The sequence below is a fragment of the Colobus angolensis genome, unplaced genomic scaffold (genome assembly GCF_000951035.1).
Source record: "Colobus angolensis palliatus isolate OR3802 unplaced genomic scaffold, Cang.pa_1.0 Scaffold42, whole genome shotgun sequence".
Lineage (NCBI taxonomy): Eukaryota > Metazoa > Chordata > Mammalia > Primates > Cercopithecidae > Colobus > Colobus angolensis.
This window is the reverse complement of record NW_012117599.1, coordinates 6,193,338-6,220,169: the sequence shown is the minus strand read 5'-3', so window position 1 is coordinate 6,220,169 and position 26,832 is coordinate 6,193,338. Positions and strand designations below refer to the sequence as shown.

At 43.3% G+C, this 26,832-nt stretch overlaps 1 protein-coding gene across 2 annotated transcripts in view; it reads right to left on the bottom strand.

Moving 5' to 3' along the window:
• Nucleotides 1-2,121: 2,121 nt before the first annotated feature.
• Nucleotides 2,122-26,832, bottom strand: part of IL1R2 (interleukin 1 receptor, type II) — a 35,925-nt gene continuing 11,214 nt past the window's right edge. For both annotated transcript variants that reach the window (XM_011956599.1, XM_011956598.1), the window contains exons 2-9: nucleotides 21,902-22,029; nucleotides 20,303-20,564; nucleotides 14,215-14,395; nucleotides 10,452-10,626; nucleotides 8,080-8,142; nucleotides 6,009-6,144; nucleotides 4,418-4,560; nucleotides 2,122-2,440 (exon numbers count right to left, since the gene is read on the bottom strand). In XM_011956599.1, coding sequence (XP_011811989.1) covers nucleotides 2,274-2,440; nucleotides 4,418-4,560; nucleotides 6,009-6,144; nucleotides 8,080-8,142; nucleotides 10,452-10,626; nucleotides 14,215-14,395; nucleotides 20,303-20,564; nucleotides 21,902-21,968 — 1,194 coding nt within the window. In that variant the 5' untranslated portion in view covers nucleotides 21,969-22,029 and the 3' untranslated portion in view covers nucleotides 2,122-2,273. The remainder of the gene's footprint in view (nucleotides 2,441-4,417; nucleotides 4,561-6,008; nucleotides 6,145-8,079; nucleotides 8,143-10,451; nucleotides 10,627-14,214; nucleotides 14,396-20,302; nucleotides 20,565-21,901; nucleotides 22,030-26,832) is intronic.

The window sequence follows — 26,832 nt, the reverse complement described above, 5'->3', positions numbered from 1 at the left end:
ATTGACGTACTGTGAGATTAAAAGATTTGCCCAGGATCACAGAGACACCACGTGGCAGTGCTTGAACTTGAACTCCCAAAGTCTATCTTCAAGGTCCAAGTTTTTAAGTTTTCTCCTTGTCTAGATGCAAACAAATGTCAATATTGTAACCATAAAAATTGTACAAAACAATTTATAATGTTTGCTTAACACTGTAAATATTTGTCTCACAATTTTGATAATCTGTTCATTATAATATTAATCATTATAATTGATAGTTGCTGCATAATTTTTCATCATCGGGGTAATAAGTTTTATTACATTATTTTATATCTCTAATGATTTTATTTTATTAAATTATTTCCTAAGCTGAATTCCCAGGAGTAGTATCATTGGGCATCTCTCAAACCTTGTTGTGATATGCTGGGGAAGAGAGTGCTAATTTGTGACAACTGCCAATTTCTGTGGTGTAAAGACTCCACAAAGGCCACCAATTTTAAGCTACCAACATGACATCACTGAACAGAGCCAAAAAGTGATGCACATCCTCGGCTCTTGCAAGAAGATGCAAGCTGGTCCAGCACCCAACGGACTTGGCTCATGTTGCCTATCTTCTTCCCAGCACCAAATTATAAATTGAATTACAGGTGTGAGAGTGTTTCATAAAAACCTTTAAACACTTGATACTGTGTGAGTGCACCAGTATCTCAAATTTGCTCTGATTTACATCCCTTGGTTCTTACTGAAAGTGTCATTTTTCCTTGAGTTCCTTTATGTGTGTCTCTTCTGCAATCCCCTACTCACGTTTTTTCATCTGTTAGGGTGATGATGCTACTATAGACTGAATGTTTGTGTCCTCCCAAAATTCATATGCTGAAATCCTAACCTCCAATATAATGGTCTTAGGGGTTGTGGCTCTTGGGAGGTGATTCAGTGATGAGGGCTGCCATCTATCAGCCAGGAAGCGGGCCCTCACCAGGCACCAAATCTGCTGGCATCTTGATCTTGGATTTCTCAACCTCCAAAACTGTGAGAAATAAATTTCTGTTGTTTACAAGCCACCCTAGTTATGGTATTTGGTTGTAGCAGCCCAAACAGACTAAGACACATGCCTTTTCTATGACTTTGAATAACTCTATACATGATAGTTATTCATCCCTTAAGCTTGTCTGACACAATTTCGTCTAAACCTTGCTTTTGTGATTTTATTGTGCAGAAATCATAATGTCATTAAGCCTCCTCGCCTTTACTCTTGCAAGTCTATTGGTAACGAACAAGAGAGAGTTCGTCCCATCTTCATTTCTTCTACAAATATTCATTAAATGCCTGCTTTGAGGCACTGGAAATACAGCTGGGATCAAAATAATCTCTCTGCCCTCATGGGTCCTCTGTTTGGGTGGGAAACACAAATTGAATATCAACAAGCAAATCTATACTGGAAGGTCTGGTGGTGATAAAAGCTACCATGGTACAAAGCAGGGTGAGGGGACGGAGAGGAAGGAAGGAGGCGCTGCTTTAGAAAGGCCTCCGGGAAGGTCACATTTGAACAGAGACCTGAAAGGTGGAGTCGCCAGCTGTGCTGAGTTTTGTTTTGTTTTGTTTTTTAATTGAACTCATTTATCTATCTGGATTTTATTTTTGGTATATGATATGAAAGAGGGTCTGGTTACATTTTTTTCCATTTGTCTACAATTATCTCAATGCCCTTCCTTCTATTTTCAGACATGTTGTTACGAAGTTGGATCTAATGCTCGGTTCACTAATCCATTCCAATGTGTGTATTGTAAATTGCTGCTTTTTGGATAGCCCTTTCCAAAAAAGTTCACCAATTCTTGCTGATTCTTCTGATTTATCCTTTTTGGTCTCAAAATGAACAACTAGCTTCCTGAAAGGCAATCCATGTCTTAACCATCACTGTATCTACAACACCTCCCATCGAGTCTAGTCAAAATAGACGCATAATATGTTTTTGTTGAATGAATGTCAAAACTCATGCAGATGTTTTCCACTCTCATGCAGGCCTCAGAGCACTTCATTCTGTTAAATAGGTCACAAGCAGCAGACAGCTACTCACACCCACTTACAGGCACATCTACTCCTGTCACTGATTTTTAGAAAAAAAAAAACCAAAAAAACAGAATATAAGACTTCAGTCCTTTACTACAAAGCCACTATAAATATGGAGCCTTTGGTCGACAACTGAGGCAAAGAACAGAGTCCCTCAAAAAGACACAGCCACTTCCATAAGAGAGGACATATGGAGTTTGTGTTTGAATTATTTCATTCTGTTTATTTTACTTGGGATAGGATTGAAAATCTTGATGACGAGGCCGTAGCACAGTCAGACCATCAGCTTTTCCAGTTCTGTGTTTGCACCGTCTGTGCATCCATATTCCCCCCAAAACCAAGAAGGCCAGTGCAAGTGGGGCCAGCACAATGCCCCAGGAGAACGTGGAGGAGGCTGTGGGAAGAACAGAGTCACATCAGGAGCTGAACAGTCTCTCACTGTACAAGAAGACAGGGCAATGCAGGTGTACAGGACAAGAATGAAATTGGAGTGTGTTTTTCTTGATAAATGTGCATTGATTTTCAGAAAGCACATCCCTCACAACAACATGGAGGATATTTGAGAATGATGTCTGTGGATTAGAGAAACAAGTGAGATAGGGCAAAATCTGTTAGAAACGTCATAGGGTAAGTGGGCAAGTGCTGAGGGTTAACTTTGTTCTGACAGTGGGACACTGTGCGTTTAAGATGCTGCCTGTTTATGTCTCATTTGCCCAACTGTGACAGAGCCAGGAACAATCTGCCCTTTTCCAATGAGCATGGGTGTCATGAGGATCAAAGGAAGTAGCAAAGGAAAATAAATTTTGAATAATGGAGCTGTAGGGGCCAACATGATTGCTTGGGTCCAGCTATTTTATGTTCTGCTCCTTGGCGTCTCTGTGTTATGAAAATACAGGAAGAGACTCTGAATAAAAAGTTAAAAAGCAAATGTGAAAACAGTGTTATCAGACACACTGTTGATGAGACTGGAATCCTGCATTTTTAAGCTATTATTTACCACAATCTGTTTAGTCATCCAGGAATCGACATGACCTCAGCCTGTTGCTCCAGAGAATTCTCACATCTTAAAACCCCACAAAGATTAGAAGTAAGTTCAGCTGTAATTTTCTGGGCAGCTGTTTGAATACACCTCTCAGTCCTGGTGAAAGACTTTCAGCCTGTGTTCCCTGGATCAGTCACGGCCAGCCACATGCAGTGACAAGGCTCATGTTATGGAAAATTTTAAAGGTTCCCAGCATGAGGGCCAGACAAACCACAGGTTCCTTTGGCTCACTAATCTGACCCCGAGAGGGAACATTCTGATTTTTGTGGGTAAATGTGTACAACCACCATCTCTCTCCCAGCCTGCTCATCTGGAAATGATCTGAAACGCCACCCTTCCCATGTGTGCCCTCATTCTCAAACTTCACTGTGAAAAGAGCTTGTTGAGTCACAGGCTGCAGCCTCTCCCTAGGAGAATTTGACAGGGTGGATCTGGAGTAAGTCCAGAGATCGGTGTTTGTAACCAGTGGCTCAGGTGAGTGTAAGGCTGGTGGTGCACAGCGCACAGTTGAAGGAAAGTTGCGTTGGGTGCCATTCTCTGCCCTGAGGCTGGAACGCATCATTAGCTTTCCGGTTTACACTGTGTCTGTCGCTGCCTCCCCAGCAAAACATGGAGACCTGGAGCAATTTGTATTTATGTTATTGCTGTATGATTGTCCAAGAGGCATCACTGAGATTTCAGATGGGAATCACTTTGGCTTGCCTGCCATCAGTTTCAGGCTGTCAACAGAGACTACATTAAAGGCACCTCCCCCTCCTGCTCAACAATTAAACATTGATATGAAATCAATTTAATCAAAAATGATAACGTGGGTTTTCCTCTTCTTCTTTTTGAATGTCCTTAAATGAACGCTGGGTTGATTTGGCTGCAGCCTTGTACATTTCTGGTCACACAATGACTTTGACCCTAAAGCTGCCCTGAACCCTGGGTAGCTCCCAATTCTCAGCTCTTGGAGGATGAAATTTCTCATCTTCAGGATAAAGAACAATCCAGCCTCCTCTAGAGGCCATGCAAAGACAGGCGATCAGTGACCCAAGGTAGCACCACACGCAGGCAGAGTGTTTCGAAGTCTACTGTGGAACCATTTCATCTGCTTTTCAAACATCAGCTTGCTATTTAAATTTTTCATTTGAGTATAATCTCCCGAAGTTCATCCTCCACGCTACCAAAAATCTTTAAAAATTGGAGGTTTCTTTTCAGCTCTCCACTAGCAGCCAATGCGAGGGAATCTCTATGGAATCATTTGGAGAACAAGTAGCTTTGTCTAGTATTCACGGAACATTCAACATGTTATATTCTCCTGTAGTGCTCCCCAAAATACATACATACCTTCTTTGACTGTGGTGCGTAGTGTCTGAAAACCCAGGGTATTACGGACAACACATTTAAAATCCATGTTCAAATCCTCTCTTGTGACAGGATCAAAAATCAATGGCACTTCAATGTAGTTCTCATTATTTTCTGAATATTCCCTGAGTTAGAAAACATTCACTTAAATATGTTGTATCAAAGGCAAGCTTGTCTTTCACAATGTAGGCATCTAAACACTCTCCATTAGAAGCACCCATTGCGCTTTTATTGTTTTCAAGTTGCATAAATTAGGAGCTCTTGCCACCATACTTGTTGTTCATTTGGGACAGTTTCTAAGCCTGTTCCTGAAGGCCTGAGCGTCACTGAAGTTGGTGGTCACTGGTATCAAGCAGTTGTTACGCTACAGGGTTAGATAATGGGGAAGTTCATCTTCTAAGTCCCTGAATGAACAACAACAACAACAAAAAAACCCCACAGTCGTGGGAACAGAAACGTCTACTTTGAGGAAACTTGAGTCCCTCACCATTAAATCACTTGCATATTGAAGGGCAGGGAGTTTCCAGGACTCCAGCCCTCAATGGTGCCATCTCTTCTCATCTCTACTGCTAACTCTCACTCTGGAAACCTGCAGACAGCTCAGGGGAATGGCTCAGGCCAGGATAGCTGCCATTTATAGTGTTAGAGAAATCTGTAGACACCTCACTACTATCTGTTAGTATGAATAAAAACATGGATGAGTGGATCTACTAGGAATATTTTTCTTTTATTTGTAGGGGGAATATAGGTTCCTTTAAGTAAATGGATCGTATGAGTAAGCTGAGATGGGCATTTAGTTGTGGCCAGGTCTTTCGCAATGAGAACTTGCAAGCACATGATTGTGCTAACCACACATAGCTTTTATCCACTAAATTACATCCAGAAAGATCTTTTGTGATAAGTCTTTTTCAAAAAACACAACCATCTGGCAAGCAAAAGCTTAGGCTAATTCAAAGTATCAAAACTGTGATTTTAAAAATACCTTACAATTTGGAACGTTGAATGGTCTCCCTCATAGGCAACGAGTTCCCATTTACAAAAGGTCTGATTGTTCTAGTCTCAGAGTGAGAAAACATTTTCTAGAGATGACTGCTCGTGAGAACTGAATTCTTTCTTCCTTTTATCATCAATCTTCCTTAGAGAGTGTGGCAGCCCACAGCTCCCTGAGAAACACAAGGGGCACTACAGATCCTGTGGCTGCGTCTCGGGGTCTTTTTAAGGGTTTATGAAAATGTTTGACAGTCAGGTTGCAGAGTGGAAAATGGAAAGGTATTAACTCCAAAATACTTTTTTAACTTGTAAAAATAAAAGGATCAATGTTTAATTAAACAGCTACAAAATGCAACATCAATACCAGCATGTCAACTGCAACTTGACTTTTAAGTATTTACAGAGAAGGTTTGATTCTCAAGATGATTTTTAGCAAAACTCAATTTTTTAAATTCTAAACATCCAATAGTTTGGAATCACAAAAAGTTACTTTTAAAGTGGTATGTGGGTCATAGTGATAACTGTCTCCAAAAGGAAGAGTGAAACCCACAGAGGTCTCGACAGAAGATCCTGGCCCACTTACTGGCGCGGCCCCTCGGTCACGCGGCCTCCCGGGTAGGCGCTCTCAATGTGGGTGTCATTGGCCGTCCACCACAGCATGGTGGTTAAGGGCGTGCCGGTTCCCAGAAACACCTTACAGGGGATTGTCAGTCTTGACCCTGTGGACAGCAAGGCACAGCATGTCAACAGCAGAACCAGCACCTCTCATCCATCAGTAAATCTGAGCCCTGAGTCCCTCCTCGGCTTCTCAAACACCCCTCACCAGCCAATTCTTTCCTTAGTGGAAAATTTAGTTTTCTCAAATGATTCTGTTCACACAGAGCTTCACTGTTTACAAAGTGCCTCTGGTTCCTACAACTGGTCTTCATGGCAGGCGAAAACCAAGAGGCACCTGAAGTTAAATGGCTTCGCCAGGGCCCCTGCGCTCCCAGGGGGCATGCTAAATTCAAGCCGACTTCCTCCGCCACTCACTTCAGTTACCTCAGACAATCCAGATCAATGTGTGGATTCTTTCTCTTTGCCCGAGGCTGGTCTTGGCTCTAATGTTTCTCCTGGGAACCCTCCATTCCCAGATGACTCTGACTGGGGATCAATCCTTCTTAAAAACACTCTATTTTCTATAGATGGTGCCCTCTGCAGTTGTGCAGGGTGACGTAGTACCGTAGGCCCCCTGCCTCAATCATAGGAAATTATTTTTCTTTTTCATTCACCAGAGAAGAGTAGAAGGAAAAGAAGAAGAAATCCTTCTCACTTGTTTTTTCCTCGTGGGTGATATGCCTCCCTGCAGTGTGTCTTTTAATGCACCTGGCCCCACCATGGGTTGAGAATGCCAGCCCTTCTCCATCCTATGCCACTCCTATGACCTTAAAGATCTTCCTCAGCCATAACAACAATCAGTGTCACGTGGCCCCACCACCCATTCCAGTGCGTTCAAAGCAACTGATTGGGAACTGGGCCTGGGAACTTGGCTGGGAAGCCCCAGGGAGCCAGAACACTGGGGCTCCAGTAGGTATCACCCTGTGTGCCCACTGCCCCAGATTTCCAGGTGGTTGTTCCTAGAGCTGCAGCCATGGGGACTGCTCTGTGGCAGCAGCAACCCAAGTGCCAGCCAGCAGTCCCAGCAACTGCACAAAAGCCCGCCTCCTCTATGGCCTCCAATTCAAATTTAAAATTTAAACCAACACTAAACAAAAGGAAAAAGCAAATAAATTGTTTTTTAAAAGACTCTGCAGCCAGGGTTTCATAAATGAGTATCAGACCTACAAAAACATTACCCAGAAACAAACTCATAAAAGGGTGCAGGCTTTATAGGTACACAGACTTGAATCTGAACTCCTGCCTGACTCTGAGGGTGGCCCTTTGCCCTCCACTGAGCCACTGTGATGCCCTCGGTGGCTTTTTCCTTTTGGAAAATTGAGGAAATAAAACCTACAGGATCTATGTTGAGATTGAATGGGATCCCATTGAACAGAGTAGATGCTCAAATAAACATCAATTCCTCCCCACCACTAGCATCAGTAGGTTGTTAGTACAGTACACTTATGTACCCTCACTGACTACTAGTGTGGACCTGTGCTGGCCAGGATGGACTGCACACATGGGGTGAAAAGCAGAAAGCCCCACTGGTCACTTTCATAGCACCATTCAAGCAGCCTACCAGCTCTTCTGGCAACAAGAAACTGACCACAGCTGAACCCACTTTACAAATGGAGTCTTAGAGAGAGGCAGAGCGCCAGCCAAGTTTTGATGATGTGAATTATTTTAAATACACTGAGGGTGCTGGCTCTGCCTGGGGTTCGTGCTGTTCATCTTCTCATGCAGTTGATAACTGCTGCCAGAACATTCAGATTTTCACATTCATATTTTTACAGGTGGGCTTTGCATGAAGCGAAGTATACCTGTTTTCAGATTATGCCATTTCTAACGAAACTGGCCAGAGGGAAATATTCCCTCACATTTGTTATTCCAGCCTCACATACTGGAGTTCTAAGGTGTCCACCCAGGCACACTGCACCCAGATATGGTCAGCAGACACGAGGGTTCCAAGCCCCCTGCACCCCAGAGGTGCATGGAATGGTCCTCGCAGGCCTTACCCAGAGAAGCCGATATGGTCTTGAGGGGGGAAATGATCACAGGAATGGTCTCCTCTTTTTTTTCTGAGAAAGATGTAAGGAAAAGAGATTCCATTAGGAAAGCCTTCATTTGACGCTGTGGTTCAAGTCATTGTTTGGCTAATCAACTAAGTTATCCTTTCCAGTACGGTCAGTCATTATGAGAGTCAGCCTTTGTCTGGCAAAGGAAACAGGCTCTCTACAAAACTGAGCATCCCTGGCCAATGACTTCCCAGCAGAGAGATTACTGGAAGAGGCCACAGCTAAACACACATTCCGCTGACAGGAGGTCTTTGGTCCTTGCTCTATGATAAACAATTAACCATTTCCCTCCCAGACTTCCTGAACACAATCTTAAGAGTCATGTTTACAAGGTCCACGAGATAGGATTTCCCCAAAACTCGATCTGACCTAAAATATCTTCTCCACCTCTCCAAAGTGCCTGCCATAAAATACTCAAGATTCAGTTTTCTAGAAAAGGCACAGGGCTCAAGAACCACCTATTTGGATGACTAGTGTGTAACCTGGACTCGGCCACAGAAGTCTTGCTAATTGAAGAGATAAACTCTTTAGCGAGGCAGAAGTGGATCTCCAAGGGATTAGAGCCAATGTAAAGAAACCAGGCAGCCGGGCGCGGAGGCTCACGCCTGTAATCCTAGCACTTTGGAAGGCTGAGGAGGGTGGATCACGAGGTCAGGAGTTCGAGACCAGCCTGACCAACATGGTGAAACCTCATCTCTACTAAAAATATGAAAATTAGCTGGGCATGGTGGCACACGCCTGTCATGCCAGCTACTCAGGAGGCTGAGGCAGGAGAATCGCTTGAACCCGGGAGGTAGAGGTTACAGTGAGCCGAGATCATGCCACCGCACTCCAGCCTGGGTGACAGAGCGAAACTCCACCTCAAAAATAAGCAAAACAGACACCTGGGGGGTGAGGGCTGTGAGTTGTCTCCACGACGGGTCTCATCATCCTCACTTTCACTAAACAGCATTTGAAATCCTGACATGAGTACACATTAGACAGCATGGCAGGACAGCCCGAGGGGCAGACGGCTTCTCGACCACGGCCAGACGCCTTTTCCTCCCCTCAAAGTCTCACGGTGCCCTGTGGAGCTGGGGCATCCAGGGAGAGAAAGAAGCCTCCAGGATCTCAGTGCTTCTTAGACTTGAGGGTCCCCAGCATCACCTAGGGGCTTGTGAGACACAGATGGTAGCCCCCAGACTCCAGTTTCAATCAGTAGGCCTGCACGGAACCCGAGAGTTGCACGTCTGTTGAGTACCCAGGTGGTGCGGCCCTGCTGGCCCAAGACCGCCCCTTGAGAGCCACTGAGGATCACAACACAGAAAGGCATGTAGGGCGGCTGCCCCCTAGTGTTCCTCCGCAGTATCGCAGAGACAGGACCGTGCCAGTCCAAGGAAACGCTGGGGAGGCCTCAGTCACTGGCCTGTCCAGGAACAAGGAGCTGATACGAACGAATCCTTACAGGACTGTTAAACAAACACAACCAGGACACTTCAGTCCGTGGAAGAACGCGGTGAAACTGAATCTCTGGATTCTCTGTGAGAAAGATATCTTTTCCCCTCACAGACCAATTATTTAAACTTGGTGTGTCTCCAAAGCTCTCTGAAATCCCCTCAAAAGACCCCAGTTGTGTTCATTATTCAGTATAAAAAACAAAGAATTGTGGCCCACTCTCCTAGGCAAAGTCCAAGATTTACACATGGTTACACCTGGCTCCATGTCCAGCACACAGTTGGTACGGAGTAAATGTTGAACAAACGTGAAATAATAGCCAATACTGCTCAAAACACCATTTTCAAATGAAACTCATTTTAATTAATGGCAGCTCTGACTATTTGAAATATCACTATTAAGGGCAGCTAGATCCACCTTAGGGAAGACAAATAAAAAGCAATTTCCACTGGATATGCAAGGCATGGCCCTCTGGTTAGAATACCCAATAAAATCTAAGTATCCTAAAATTATACATAAAGTTATGGCATGTGGTGACCTCTAGCCCTATAGGTGCAAAGATTCACATGACACTTTCCAAGGAGACCTTCCAAGGAAGCCACTGCTTGACTCTCTTGAGTGGTGTGTTTTAGCCTCCATCTTGCAACCCTGTGAACTGCCCAATTCATTTACGTTTCCTCAGATCAACACCCTGATTTATACCTTTCAAAGTATCACACACGTCTTATTAACCTGATGCTTCAGGAGACTTGATGGATCTGTTTTCCCTTATCCTTCATTTCAAAGACCTGCAAGGAATTGTACGTGCACCCTCATTTGTTCTCTGCATGCTTGTTATTGAACCAGGATAGATGGATGCCTCAATGGCAAGTACTTACTCTTGATGCGTAGCTCAATACTCCTAGTGATGTTGTATTGCTGGCCTTCATGGGCAAACGTCAGGACACAGCGGTAGTAGCCCGCATCTTCCAGGGCCACATCATGTACCAGTAAATGAGTGGTCCCCCTCACACTTAGAAATTTCTCATTGTCTTTATCCAAAAGAAGAGAATCCTTAAGGGAAAATGTTTTTTTAAGTTGACATTATACCAACATACATCTCAAAGGCTATGAATTGCATCATCATTATCAACCAATGTTGGATTTGCAATCCAAGAATTGTCCTGGTATTTACTTTGCCAATTTGGTACTTTGGGCCTCCTTTTGACTGTATTATTAGGGAAGGGAATTTGTTAACATATAAAACCAATAAAATTGCTAGATTTGGTTAACTACAATAGTTAGAGCATATTTGTCTAGGCCCAATGGGAGAAAAAAGAGACTAACTCTTCTTTGACAAAGCAAGTCATCTAAAATACAAATATGTTTATGTCGTGACTGCTACCTTCAGGCCTTAGGAAGCATCTGGGAAGAGCACTAAAAATAATCATGATGAGCTGACCAACAATGCTCAGAAGAGATCACGTTGCAGTAATTACTTTAAAAAGCATTTCAATTTTGTGAGTCAGCAACAGAAAAAATTCTGTTATAAGAAAAACTAAATAGGGGAAACGAATCCACACTTTTTATATGGACACAAGGTTCTCTGGGGTCTCTGTAGAACAGAATCCTCAAGATCAAGGCCTCCAGGAAATAGAAAGAGCTGAATGGAATTTCTAAAAACACGCTAATGAGCACACAATGTTCTCAGGGACATCGCTTTCAAAATCATGCTTAGTCAAAGTTTGCAACAGTCAAATATAACCTTGTGTCACTTCAGAGTCCTACTCTGAATGAGAACACAGATAAAATGGAAATTGTCACATGGCTCATGGAGTACCACTTTAAAACATATTTAATTAAAAGGAGATATTTCATTGATCTAAGTATGAGTAGTCAAATATGAAAAATGCCAAATAGGGCCCAGCACCACAGTCGTTCCAGTGGTGTATGGGAAATGGCCTCCTGGGTTTGAGTTTTGACTTCACCATCTACTGGCTGTATGATCTTGGGAACATCCTTATGGGTCCTTATCTGTAAAAAAGGGGGATATTTACAGTTCCTACTTCACTGGGTTGCATGTAAGGGAGTTTAGAACAGGCTTGGATATAATACATGCTCAGTAATACGTAGATTATTATGAAGTGAATAAAGATTACTAAGCATCACCATAACATCTTTGTCCATGCACATTTATTGAGCACCATTTCTATGTCAAGCACTGCACTGGGTGCTTCATACACATCATTCCATTTAATCTTTGAAACAATCCCAGGTGGTGAAAGTTATTAATTGCCACTTTACAGAGGAAACAGCTTCAAGAGGTGGAGTCACTCTGCCAAAGCTGCACAACAGATCAGAAAAGGAACAGAGTTTCAAACCCAGACCCCATTGACGCCAGAGCCTGTGCTCTTTCCTCTCCCAGTTAAACCTTTCATTTGTCCTCTTTATGCTTTTTCCAAACCAAAAGAGAATGCATTCTAGGCTGGGCTTGATGGCTCACACCTATAATCTCAGCACTTTGGGAAGCCAAGGTGGGAGGACCACTTGAACCCAGGAGTTCGAGACCAGCTGGGCCAACATGGTGAGACCCCATGTCTATTAAAAAGAGAGAGAATGCATTCTAGAGCTCAGCCAGCTTATTCATAGGTGCTGGCTACTTTTCTCTACTTTCAGAAAATCATTTCAAAGTTTCTAATATTAAATCAATATCCTATATAGAGATCCTGTAGTTACAATACCAGTCAACCACTTAACCTGCTGTCAATTAAAGGGTTAATTCCCATTAATGGTTAAACCAATAACTGTACTTTTCAGTGTCAATCTAGGGTCTCTATCAGGAGTTGACCAGTGTTTTCAGGAAAGGGCCAGATAGGAAGTATTTTGGACCCTGTAGTCTGCAGGGTCTCCATCACAGCTAAGCAGTGCAAAAGCAGCTACAGACAGTACCTAGATAAGAGGATGTGGCTGTGTCCAGTGAGACTTAATTTAATGACCCTGAAATTTAAATTTTATGTGGTTTTCACATCATAAAATATCCTTCTTTTCCTTTTTTTCCAACATTTAAAAAAGCAATAACTATCCTTGGCTTGTGAGCCATTCAAATCCAGGAGACAACTTGATTCCAGGGCCTAGCCATAGTTTTCCAACCCCTGGTCTACACAAGCAATAGCTGATGGCAAGATCTGATGTTCTCACTAGGAGCAATGAGCACATCAAATAACATCTATTCAACCAGACAAGGGAGCAAATTGTGTCCATATTTACTCCCTTAACAAAAAAGTTTGTTACCATGTGCTTTTTTTTTTTCTGAGTTGGAGTCTTGCTCTGTGTCCCAGGCTGGAGTGCAGTGGCACAATCTTGGCTCACTGCAACCTCCACCTCCAGGGTTCAAGCGATTCTCCTGCCTCAGCCACCCGAGTCGCCAGGATTACTGGCACCCATCACCAAGCCCTGCTAATTTTTGTATTTTTAGTAGAGATGGGGTTTCGACATGTTGGCCAGTCTGGTCTCGAACTTCTGACCTCAGGTGATCTACCTGCCTCAGCCTGCCAAAGTGCTGGGATTACAGGTGTGAGCCACCACGCCCAGCCGTCATGTGCTTTTTTAAAAAACTCCTTTAATATGTCTACAAAATTGTTACGTAAACTTTTTTCTACATTTTTATAGACAAATTATAGTAAAAAGTTATTTCCTTCAGCTGTTATGTACTCTGTCTTCAGAAATCACTATTTCAAGCACCTTTACCCAACCCACATAAGGACTAATAGAACATATTAATTATGGCCCTTTTAAATTCTTTAAAATACAGTCATCCTTCAGTTTCTTTGGGCGATCAATTTCAGGAAACATCCCCCACAGGTGCCAAAACGCAGATGCTTAAGTGGTTTATATAAAATGGTGTCATCTGTGCATATAACCTACGGACATCCTCCCATATTTTAAGTCATCTCTAGATTACTGGTAGATTACTAATACAATATAAATGCCATAAATAAATACAGTCATGTGTCGCTTAACAATGGGGATAATTCTGAGAAACAAGTTAAGTGATTTCTTTGTTGTGTGAACGTCATAGGGAGTACTCGCACAGGCCTAGAGGGTAGAGCCTCCTACACACACCTAGGTGACAAGATTCAGCCTGTTGCTTCTGGGCGACAAACCTGTACAGCATGTTACTGTCCTGAATGTTGTAGGCAACTGAAGCACAGTGGTCAGTTTTTGTATATATAAACATGTCTAAACATAGAAAGGGCCATGTTTTGCACTATGATGTTGAGATAGCTGTGACGTCACTAGGCAATAGAAATTTTTCAGCTCCATTGTAATCTTACAAGACCACCATTGTACACGCAGCCCATTGTTGACTGAAACATTGTCATGCAGCACGTGACTGTAGTTGATGCACTGTATTGGTTTCTTATTTGTATTATTTGTATTGTATTGTTATTTTATTTGTTGATTTGTTTATACTTTCAATCCGAGGTTGGTTGACTCCCAGGATGTGGAACTTACAGATATGAATGGCAAACCATGTGTGTGTTTGTGTGTGTGTGTGTGTGTGTGCACTGTCTTCAGAAAATCGATATTTTATGTCTTTCCTATATGGTTAATAAAAAAAGAAAACACATTTTAGTAAAATGGTATTTTTTAAAGCTGTACCTTGTACCATTGAATCTTCACGTCAGTTTTGTCACGGGTGAATTCACTCAGGTCAGGGCACACTAATACCCCAGAGGTTGACAAGGTTAAAATTTGTGGGTATGAGATGAACGGCAGGGAAGCATCTGTATTCTCAAAAACTCTGAGCTCAGTGGACACTTTGTCACAGTAAGAGGCATTTCTGATTTAAAAGGAGAAAAAGAGATAAATGGGAAGGCAAAATAAAAGTAAACTAAACGAAATTAGGCATCATTTCCCCAATTCTATTAAAATCTGCATCTGCATTTTCCAGATTAGTACAGATTGTTTCCTGACATAAGATGGTTCAACTTAGGATTTTTTGACTTTACAATGCTGCAACACAGTAAGCATTCAATAGAAACCCTACTTCAGTACAGTATTCAATAAATCACATGAGATATTCAACACTTTATTACAAAATAGGTTTTCTGTTAGATGACTTTGCCCAGCAGTAGGCTAATGTAAGCGTTCTCAGCCCATTTAAGGAAGGCTAGGCTAAGTTGTGATGCTCGGTAAGTTAAGTGCATCAAGTACATTTCTGACAACAGTATTTCCAACTTACAATGGGTTTATTGATATTTACGCCATCGTAAGTCGAGGAAAATCTATATTGCAATACTTCCGTCCCTGATCTTTTTGAACCCTTGGGGGGCAAAAAGTGTCATAACATAATGGTACAGAAAAAACATGTTCTGTGTTTTTCACAAAGTTCTGTCTACAATCCCGATTCTAATGCCACCAAGGTTCATCAAGAAATCCCCAAGTCCCCTTCAAAAGGGCTTATGCCTTCCAGGTTCTGGAGCTCCTTGAGCCCAGTCCCCGCATACTCCAACTTCATGATCCAGGAAACCATATCCACATGGAGAAATTATTTCCCAAGAGCTGCTGTTTCCGTAAAAAGGAATATTTCCTTTGCTCCTTTGGGGAATGATTTATCAACTGAAGTCTAGTTTTAGAAAACTCCTGGAAACTTAGTGGAAGACCCATAAAAGATTTTTGTAATACTGCATGGAGAAATGAATTTGGTAAGTTCGCTTTATTATTCTTATCATTATTATTATTTTACTAGCCTAATCATTATATCAATGCCATAATTCTATCAAGACCTTACAGCTGGAAAAGGGGAAGAGGAAAAACCTTGCTGGAAACTTGGGGGAAATGGATAGAGGACAGAAAACAGTAATTAAAACTACTTTTTAAGTAGAAAAATATAAAAATATAATTATCTCAGCTAAATTTCTGGCTACCTAAGACACATGAGACTTTGACATAGAAAATGAGGATATCTTACATATAGGGGTAAAAATTAGTTGCACAGCAAAATCTAAACCATCCATATCCAAACAAGTAACAAAATGTAAAAAAAAAAAAAAAAAGTGAAAGAAATGTGTTAAAAGCTTACCACTTGAAAGTAAAAAGATTTAAATATATGAGGCCAATATGTGTATTATATTTAGCTTAAAAAAGGAAAATAGATGAACAAATATTATATTTTATGCATAAAGAAATACAGAATGTTAACTCTCACCTTGAAAAATGCATAATCTCACTACATGTTGAATAAAAGCAACTGAGGACAAATCTAAAGACCAGGGCCTACTTGAATAACAGTCACACAGCAGGTAGCCTACAGGGAGTAGATGTAGGCCAGGCCCTGTGCTGTGAACTTTGCACATGTTATTTCATTTATATTCCAGCCCCCATGAAGTAGGAATTACTATTATATCATTTTTATATGAAAAAATTTAGGTGTACAGAAATTAAGTGGGCTGTACAGCCACAAAGAGGTCAAACCAAAATGGGAAGCCCAGCAAGGCTCTGGGAAAACCCATAAATCAGAGCACTATCTTCAGTAACCAAGCTTAGTAGACATATTGAAAGTCACAACGCTGTTCACATTATTGATCTGGTAATTCCCCTTGACTAAGAAACTTCATGAAAATAACTCAAAAGAAAGAGAAGGGTGGGGGGCAATTTGATCACCACTTGCACTCCCCATGTAGTGTGGCACCCCCATGGCAAAAGTATGACAGTCATTAGTAGTGCTGCTCACCAAATAGGCCCAGTTCTCCCCATTCTGAGCACATGGGGTACCACGTGTCCTCATCCCCACTATGGGTGGGTGCAGTTATATGGCTCGTCCCAGCTCACGAGTTGTATGTGTGACCCTTCTACATGGAAGTTGTAACGGCTATAAGAGACCCTCCAAAGCAGGCTTCCTTCTGCTCTAGCAACCAACCAACAACATTTGAAATAGTAACCGTGACTGCTCCTTCAGCCTGAGTCCCTGAGTGTGTGCAAACCCACAGTAGACCTGTTAAATAAGCCATTGTTATTTTAAGCCACTGAGAGTTGGGAGCTGTTTGTTACAGCAGCATAACCTTGTCTGCCTATTCTTTCTTTTTCTTTTCCTTCTCTTTCTTCCTTCCTTCCTTTTTTTTTTTTTTTTTTTTTGCTGTGATACAAAGTAAGGTGTTTATTTGCAGAACACCAAGCAAGGAGGCCCAGGCAGCTACTGCTCAAATCCTGACCTCTCTGATGGCTTGCATTCTTGCCTACTCTGACTCACCATGTGGGTTCTAGATCACAAGATCTTAAACAATCATGGGAACAGGGCAGTCTCTTGCCTCATGACTATCAATGCTAAAGAGTATTATGGCAACTGCTGGTGATTCTCACTCGATTAGAACCCCAATCTTACAGTTGACAAAGAGTATTAGAGGTCAGCCAGGTAAACCTTCCCATGATGCAAAGGAAGTTTGACACACACTGGGATTTCCCCTGACCCCTCAATCTCTGCTCTTTTTTTTTCCTACAAAAATTGATCGTAAAAACAAACTTTAGGACAAACACGACTCAGCTCACATCTCCCTGATTTTTGCACAGTCTCACTTTCAGTAGTCACGTGGATTGCCTTTTGGGAAGGACAGGGAATTCTTACGTATATATTGACCACCTTCCACGGCACGTCCCACACTAGCTCCCTCACAAGCTGTGATCTCACATAACCCTCTCAACAAACTTCTTTACAGGGGAGAAAACTAACACCCATAAAAGTCAAGTGATAAGCCCAAGGTCCCACCAGATAGGAAGTAAGACAGCTAAGATTCCCATCTGTCTTTCTGACTTCAGGTTTCATGTTTTCTTACTACACTGTGAAGTTTTCCTAGTAGTGCTCATAGAGAAAATTAGAATTTTTACTGTGAAAAAGAAAGAAAAAACATGCATTTATAGCTATTGTAAAACCAGACATCCACATTTTCCTAGCATAAGAATAGGAGATGATTTGCCTGTTTTTTAGGCAAGGTTCAATTGCTTATAGTTGGGGCTAAGCATATGGATGGTAGTGTCAAGCTGGGTTTGATTTGAAAAGATTCTCAATTTCACACACACACGCACATGCACACACACACACACACACACACAGAGGGCACCCTCCGCCTCATATCTCCTCCCACAGCCCACATCCCCTGCCACACACACACCCAGCCTAGGACTGAGGCTGATGTGACCTGAAATTTTTTCCATTCACCAGTAATTCCTTTGTGCTAAGAACGTCACTTCTCTGGTTCTTTTTCTAAATATACATACTCCTGGGTACAGTTCTTCTTAAGTCAAATGAGTTTATGAAATCTGGAGACTCTGAAGCCAGCTGGTGGAAGGAGCAAGCAGAGCCTTTGGAGGAACAGAAGAAGCAGCTGAAGACAGAGGCCAAAACACTAGTTCCCAATCAAGCCGAGGGTTGTCTTAGTTCAGAAGAACGAAGCCAAGAAACTTTTTAAGATCACCAACACTAGGCCTAAAACTTCATCCATCAAGAAGCAGTAGGACATGTCAAGACCATTCAATGGGGAAAGGACAGTCTTTTCAGCAAATAGTATTGGAGAAACTGGATATCTACATGCAAAACAATGAAGCTGGACCCTTACCTAACACCATATACAAAAATTAACTCAAAATGGATCAAAAAACACAACGTGGCCAGGCGTGGTGGCTCGCGCCTATAATCCCAGCACTTTGGGAGGCCGAGGTGGGTGGATCACGAGGTCAGGATATCGAGACCATCCTGGCTAACACGGTGAAACTCCATCTCTACTAAAAATACAAAAAATTAGCCAGGCGTGGCAGTGGGCACCTGTAGTCCCAGCTATGCAGGAGGCTGAGGCAGGAGAACAGCGCGAACCCAGGAGACAGAGCTTGCAGTGAGCCGAGATCACGCCACTGCACTCCAGCCTGGGCGACAGAGCAAGAATCCGTCTCAAAACAACAACAACAACAACCGACAAACAAACAAACAAAAAAACCTTAAGATCTAAAACTATAAAATTCTTAGAAGAAAACAAAGGAGAAAATCTTCATGACATTGGATTGGGCAATGATTTCTTAACACTAAAAGAACAGGCAATAAAAGAAAAAAAATAGATAAACTGGACTTGATCAAAATTAAAACCTTTTGTGTAACAAATGACACTATGAACAGAGTGAACATGAAACCTAAACAACAGGAGAAAATATTTCTAAATATATGTCTGATAAGGCAAGGGGTTAATAACCAGGAAATGTAAAGAACTCCTACAACTCAACAACAGCAAAATTCAGTTTTTAAAGTGGGCAAAGGACTTGAGTAGACATCTCCAGAGAAGATGCACAGATGGTTAATAAGCACATAAAAAGATGCTCAGCATCACTAATCATTAGGAAGATGGAAATCAAAGCCACAATGAGAGACCCCTTCACATCCATTAGGATGATTATTATCAAAAATAACAGAAAATAACATGTGTTGGTGAGTACGTAGAGAAATTGAGTTTGGGCACTGTTGGTGGGAATGAAAAATGGTACAGCCACTATGGAAAACAGTATGGTAGTTCCTCAAAATTAAATATAGAATTAACAGATGATCCAGTAGTTCCTCTTTGGGGTCTATACCCAGAAGAACTGAAAGCAGAGATTCGAACAGATATCTTCACATCCATGTTCTTGTTGGATTCACAATAGCTGAAAGGAGGAAGCAAGCCAAGTGTCCCTGGATGGATAAATAGATAACAAAATGTGGTACATACATAAAATGGAATAATAATATTCCACCTCATAAAGGAAGGAAACTCTGACTCATGCTACAATATGAACGAACCTTGAAAACATTATGCTAAGTGAAATAATTCAGTCACAGAAAGACTGATTCCACTTAAAGGATTTAAACGAGGTACCTAGAGTAGTCAAAATCACAGAGTCGGAGAGCAGAATGGTGGTTGCCTGGGGCTGGAGAGACAGGGAAGGGGGAGTTATTGTTTAATGGGTTCAGAGTTTAAGTTTGTCAGGATGAAAAAGTCCTAGAGATGGACAGTGGTGATGGTTCCCTGATCTGTAGACTAAAAAATGTTTAAGATGATAAATTTTTTGTTATGTGTATTTTTCTACAGTTAAAGGGGAAGAAAGCAATAGGGCAAAGAGGGAGGAGGACTGGACCCAGGGTCAGGAGACTCGGGCTCCAGAGTCAGCTCTACCACGTACCACCTGGGGAACTTTCCAAGCCAGCTTGATTCCCTCATCCTTACAACGAGCAGTTGGACTAATTTAATCTTAAGGTCTCACCCAGCTCTAAAATCCTATTCAGAGTAAAATCCTATTCTATGTCTATTTCTTGGTTCCTTACCATGAGCTTCAACAGTGAACAACATAGACCAAGTCCCTGCCCTCACAGAGTTTGCATTCTAATGGGGTAGACGAACATTAAATACGGTAACACACACAAATGTGTCAGATGGGAGAATTCTATCCCAAGGAAACTACAGCAGGGTAAGGAGAGAGTGACAGAGGGAAGGGTCAGCTAAAATGGCTAGGGACGTTGTCTCCAAAGAGGTGGCATTTGGGCAAAGACTAAATGGAGAGAGAATGAGACTGTAGGGTTGTGGGGGTATGTCAGGAACAGCAAGGGGGACGCAATGTGGATTCACTGGATTTGTATTTTGTACACTGGATTCTGAGATCCAGATCATGACTGAAGACTCTCACAAGCCCCCATCCCGCCAGGATCCCCTCCCCAGCACTGCACAGAGAGGCTTACCTAGTAGTGCAGATGTAGGTGCCAGAGTCCTCCTGCAATGCTGGCAGAAGCCACAGAGCACCGTCCTGGGCCCACATCCGTGTCTCTTCTCCTGGGACCATCCTAGCAGAGTCATTTTTATGCCATGTCAGGTTGATGTGGGGGCTGACAGAGGCCCACAACCGGTAGGGCACCTGGGGGCACCTCAGGGCCACAGGCTCCCCTTCCAGCCTGAACTCCCGCTTGTAATGCCTCCCACGAAACCGGCAGCTTCTGGCAGCCCCTGAAGGACAGAGAGCCCATGGTCAGGCTTTGGGTCCAAAACTTGCTCAGACCGTAAAACCTCCCTGGACCCAGGACAGATCCTGATTCTGGCAGGGAGACCTGGAGCACATTAGAGGAAGATGTCATTTGTCCCTAACAAAATGACCTACACCCTAGGGTACTATCAAACTCCCTCCCTACCCCATTATTATGCTTTCAAAATTTCCAAATAACAAGTTCAGTGCTACTATCCGTTCCAACTTACATTTATGGAGAAAGTTAAATCAGGTTTCTATGGTGACAAAAAATTAAAGATTAAAAACTATGGCCATATTTTTCACTTGCTGACTTCTCATCATTAAAAGTAGATCTGAGCTGAGTTCAGATGGTAAAAGCTTAGTTCTGGCGTATTGTGTGGTTAAACTCCAAAGGCAACTTTGTTAAGGGCAACTTTGTTAACTTCACTTCTTCAGTTTGCTCTTTGACAAGCACATTCGCACTGTGCTTTTCTTTTTTCTTTTTTTTTTCTAATGTTTCCTTTTTTATTTATTATTATTATTGTTTGAGACAGGGTCTCACTGTGTTGCCCCTGCTGGAGTGAAGTGATGCAGTCTCCACTCACAGCAGCCTCAACCTCCATGGGCTCAAGCACTCCTGTTGCCTCAGCCTCCGGAGTAGCCGCGACTACAGGCACGCACCACCACGCCCAAGTAATTTTCTTTTTTTTTTTTTTTTTGAGATGGCGTCTCGCTCTGTCCCCCAGGCTGGAGTGCAATGGCGCGATCTCCGCTCACTGCAAGCTCTGTCGCTTCCCGGGTTCACGCCATTCTCCTGCCTCAGCCCCCCGAGAAGCTGGGACGCCCGGCTAATTTTCTTGTATTTTTTACTAGAGACGAGGTTTCACCATGTTTACGAGGATGGTCTCCATATCCTGACCTCGTGACCCGCCTGCCTCGGCCTCCCAAAGTGCTGGGATTACAGGCGTGAGCCACCGCACCCGGCCTTTTTTTTTTTTTTTTTTTTTTTTTTTTTTTTTTTATGTGGAGACGTGGGTCTCTCTGTGTTGCCCAGACTGGTCTCAAACTCCTGGGCTCAAGCAATCCACCCGCCTAGGGCTCTCAAGGACTAAGATTACAGCCGGGAGCCACCGAGCTCGGCCCACACTTTGCTTTCTGACAAAAAACTTCGCTAGATAACAGCTTTCCCCAGAGAAGCCGCAGTTCTGACAAAAAACTTCACTAGATAACAGCGTTCCCCAGGGAAGCCGCAGTTCTGACAAAAAATTTCACCAGATAACAGCTTTCCCCAGGGAAGCTGCAGGCAAGTCTTTTTGCATCTGAAGGGTTTACTTCTTACCTGTGTGCGCCGCAGGCTGAAGGGTGAAGGCAGAAACTCCCATTACCAACACGTACAAGCGGAACATGGCTCCTGACAACTTCCGGAGGACACAGGAAGTGGAGGACTGCAGCCCTGCACTACGTGGCCTAAGGGAGGAAACAAGAGGTGTCACCAGGAAACAAGAACCCTGCAGAGAATATCCCTTGAAGATGTGGTAGGAGCAGGGTCTGGAGGCTTCACGGGATGATAGAAACCGTTTTGCCTACTCTGTTTAAGAAGAAAATTCAAAATTTTTGGATTTGTTTCTCTGCAGCTATATTCACTGAACATATCTAAAGTCAAATCCCTGTAGCACCTAGAGGCGTGCTTGGCAGAGGGGTTCCACCCCCTAAGCTGTTGTCTCTGCAGAGACCTGCCTTAGCCATTCCTGCCCCTTGGCCAGAGATGCTGTTTCCTCAGCTAAGGCCACTGCCCATGCCCTCTCTGCTCGGACTTCACTTTCTTGGTGAGGTCTCCCTCACCTCGCTGTCTAAAATTGCACCACATTTAATCCCAATACTCGGTGTTTTCCTTTCCTTCCCTGTCATTCTCTACGGCATTCATCATCAGCCTTGTCTCCCCTCTCCGAAATTCAGGCTCCACGGATGGAAGGACTGTGAAAGGAAAATAAAGACTTGGGACCCCCAGTTCACTCTGCCAAAAGGAAAAACTTAAGCTGAAAGCTGAGTCCTACAAGAAGCTGCCTTTCCTTCTGTTCCTAAGCAGACAGCTACAGGTAAAAGGTTTTAAAAACTCTCCACAGGTAGCCACTCTATGTTCACCTCATGTAAAGAGCAGATTTACTGAGTACAAGGGGAATATAACTGACCATTCCCTACCTGTTTCTTTTCCCTTGCAACATATGGATTCAGTAATGACCACACCCTCCCTCTTTCCCCTCCAGCCTGTTTTTCAATAGGGGAAAACCTTTACATATTGAAGCCCTCCAAATCATCTTTGGAGAAAGGCACAGACCACAGACTGTTTTTTCTATGATTCCATGTTTTTTCTCCTGGGGATTGTCCTTAACCTTGGCAAAATAAGCTTCTAAATTATTAAGACTGTTGGATACCTTTTGATTGACGGAACCCTTCTTTATCTTATTCACAGTTATATCCCTAACTCCCATTTTTTGAATGAATGAATGAGTGAGTGAATGGATCACTGGAAGCCCAAGGGTCCTCGTATTTCACTTGTCAGAGAATTTTTCCTATATCTCCTATGGATTAGCTCCTATTTTACATACAATTCTGACTTGTGCGAGGGATTCGATGTCTTGCTAACACCCTGGTCTACAGCATCCCAGGGAGAAAAGCAACATGAAATCCAACACAGAAATAGCTTATACGAGTTTATGAAGCACTCCTCCCCCAGTCCCCCCAAAGACTGGAGTGTCAGATGCCCTCCTTGTCTCCCTGAGGAGCTTCTCACACTAACACAAGTGTCCCCTGTGTCTGCTAACCACAGCCACAACGACGCTGCTTAACAAACCAATGACCCCAGAACTGAATGGTGTGAAACAACGGTCATTCACTCTTGCTCACAAGTCTGTGGGAAAGATGGCAGTTGGTTAACCTAAACTAGGCTGGGTTAGGCCTGGCTCTGAGCTGCAGATGGGGTCCGAGTCTGCTCTGTGGGTGTCTCATCCTCCTTGGACCAGTAAGCTTCCTGGGAGATGATCCTCTTTGGGGATGGCGAAAATGGAAACAGTGCAGCCAAAAGCACACACCAGGCCACACGGGGAACTAGCTCACTCCTGTCGGCCCACATTCCATTCGCCACAGCAAGTCAACGCCCCACCCAGTCATCAGCAGGGCGTGGGAGCGGTCATGCCAGCTGCCATGCTTGACTCTTCTGGCTCCACAAGGATGGTGACAACCTTGGGGCAGAGCCCTGGTCTTGCTCACAGCCCTCATGGCCCATACACCAGAACATACCGGGGAATGTTTATGACTGAAAGTCCTCCCACAGCAGGAGTTGTGAACGAATCCAGGGGAAAAATTTCCAGCCACATTTTCCTTGAATTGTTCCCTGCTCCTGGCACAGATATCTCTGGGAATGACTTGCAGTAAACCCAGGGTGGCATTGAGGAACCGACCCTCGCACTCCAGAAACCCTCCCTTGTGAGTGGGGAACCTTGAGTCCAAAGACTCAGAGTTACAGTCTGAGCTCCCCGTTCTGGTAACCTGAGATATTCCCCTTAGCTCTGTATCTCGCCTGGAGCTTTCTCCCTTAAACTCTCTGTTTCCACACAATACTATTCTTCACAAGTTTCTGAAGCACTAATAGTTCCTGTGACTTTACCCCTAACCACACTGTCAGGTTTGCCAGATGAAGGTCACATAAACATCCACCAAGCTGCTGTGTCCTCCTTGGACATGCATTAGCTTCTCACATCCCCAACTATACTGGTCCAAGCCAGACTCACTAGTGCTCCAGTAAGGACATGAAAGAAGTAGGAATTAAATACACTGTAGCTAACCAATACCACATATCAGGATAAGTAAATGAAGTCAAAGTTGGTGTTGTAGGGACTAGTGTAATAGCAACAGCTATTGTACCAAATATTGAACATTCGTTCTTGTATTTTATCCCCACAAAGTGAGTATCATGCTGATTTTACAGAGGATGTATTATAAGAGTTCAAAGAGGTTAAGAGGCCTGGCCGAGATCTTACAGCTAGTAAGCAGACGTTGAAATTTAACCCCAGCACTGGTGATTCCAAAGCCCTTGCTCTTTGAAAATGCACCTTCTATGACAGATGTTGCTAGTTTCTTCTCCCAATATCTGTCATCCCTGCGTCCCCAATGATAGAACCCCCAAATCTTACCTGGGCACATGGCCCTCTAGACACAAAGACATTTCCCGTCATCCCTTGCAACATGAAGTGACCATGTGACAAAATGTGGGTCAGTGAGATGTGAGTGGAAGTGTCATCTGATCCCCCGGGAGGTCTGCACTAATCTTCCTTCCTCCTGCTCAGTGTGGATGTGGTGGCTGGATTGTGGTCGCCATCGTGAACTACAAGGTAGAGACCACTCACTGAATGCAATAGGGCAGTAAGAGGGGAACCTGAGTCCTTGGTGGTTTCATGAAGCCGGCCACCACCTTGGACTACCTTTTTTATGTGTCCAGGCTTTCTGTCATGCACACCGAGCCTATTCCCAATATATTCTTTATCCAGAGTTTATAAAAAGATCCCAGGGGAAGGAGCCCTGCCAGGTACTGTTAGGCATTGTGTTCTCACAGTCTTCTTTCTGATACTCAACTATTTCAAGTAAACAGTTTCTGCTGGTTGATTAAAGTCACTTTGACTCAAAGTCAGGAGCTGACGTGCAGCCTCCCCTCGGATGAAAGCACCCCATTATGCTCACGTTCTCTCAGGTTCAGGCTTATGGTAATTATGGGAAGGTTTGTAACCATGTTTAAAATTACTTTGACACCAGAAAGTCAGGCTGTGCCATTCAGGATCAGTCAGTCGCTAACGCTTCACAGAGCTATGGAGCTGAAGAGTCTTTGAGAAATCTAATGAAGTCTCTCCTTTCTATAGGTAAAGTGAGTTTCAAGTTAACTCTCTTCTTCAAATCATATGGCTGGTGGGTGAGAAGAAGTATTTCAACAAGGACCCTGTTCCAATGGAATGAATCCTAAAATGCTGTCCTCCTCCAGTAACTGCCCGCCCCACGCACCCCAACCCCCATCTCTAGCCAAGGGAATTGTCTTGGTTTCTCTCCCTGGACTCGGGCAAAAGAGCTGCTTTACCGTGACTTCTTCAGGAAGTGGCTGCAGAAAAGTAAACCACAAACACATAGTAGTGACAGTTTTCAACAATCAAAACCTCAGTAAAAGGTTTGGAATCAAAATTGCTGTAGTGTGGGAAACAGTAAATTTTTGGCAGGCCCAGAGGGGAAAACAAATTATTTTTGCAGAAGTTTGCAGCAAAACACTATTCTCCTAGCCTACTTTCTTTAAATGAGTTTTTAAATCACAGATAACTTACATTTCTGCTGAAATCTGAGTTGACCTTCTTACTGGAAGAAAGAGATTTCAAGGGCAACTCCTTCCAAGTATTTGAGTTAGAATTCTTTTTTTTTTTTTGTCAAATAACCATGTTTCACCACATTCAACATGAGAAAACAGAGGCGTATGATGAAAAGCAGGACCAGGCATAAGAAAAAGACAAAAATGTGTGAAGTGTGAAAGGAAGGTAAAAGAATGCTGGAAGGTAGAAAGAGCTGATGGCACAGCCCTGAGTTGGACAGGTGGTACAGCACGCACTGAGGCCCGGGTAACCGTTACCTGCCTTTGATTCCCAGCTGTCTGCAGCTTCCAGTCATAGACAGTACATATAGCCTAAAAGGATGTAAGTGTTTACTCCACCTTTTCATTTAAGTTTTTAAAATTACAAAAAGACTGAAAAGTTGAAAGCATACGATGACAAATGCAAGTATATATTTCACTAGATTCGCCATTGCTCACATTTTGCTGCATTCGCTTTATTCTCATTCTCTCTCCCTCTTTTTCTCTCTGTATATACACACAGGCACATAGACATAGACATAGATATAGACCCAGACACAGACCCAGACCGAGACCGAGACACAGACACAGACACAGACACAGACCTAGACCCAGACACAGATACAGACACAGACCGAGACATAGATATAGACATAGACATAGACATAGACACAGACCTAGACCTAGACCTAGACCTAGACATAGACATAGACACAGACATAGACACAGACACAGACCTAGACCTAGACCCAGACACAGACACAGACACAGACACAGACGTAGACACAGACACCAACACAGACACAGCCACAGACAGAGACACCAACACAGCCACAGCCACAGCCACAGCCACAGACACGGACACGGACACGGACACGGCCACAGACACA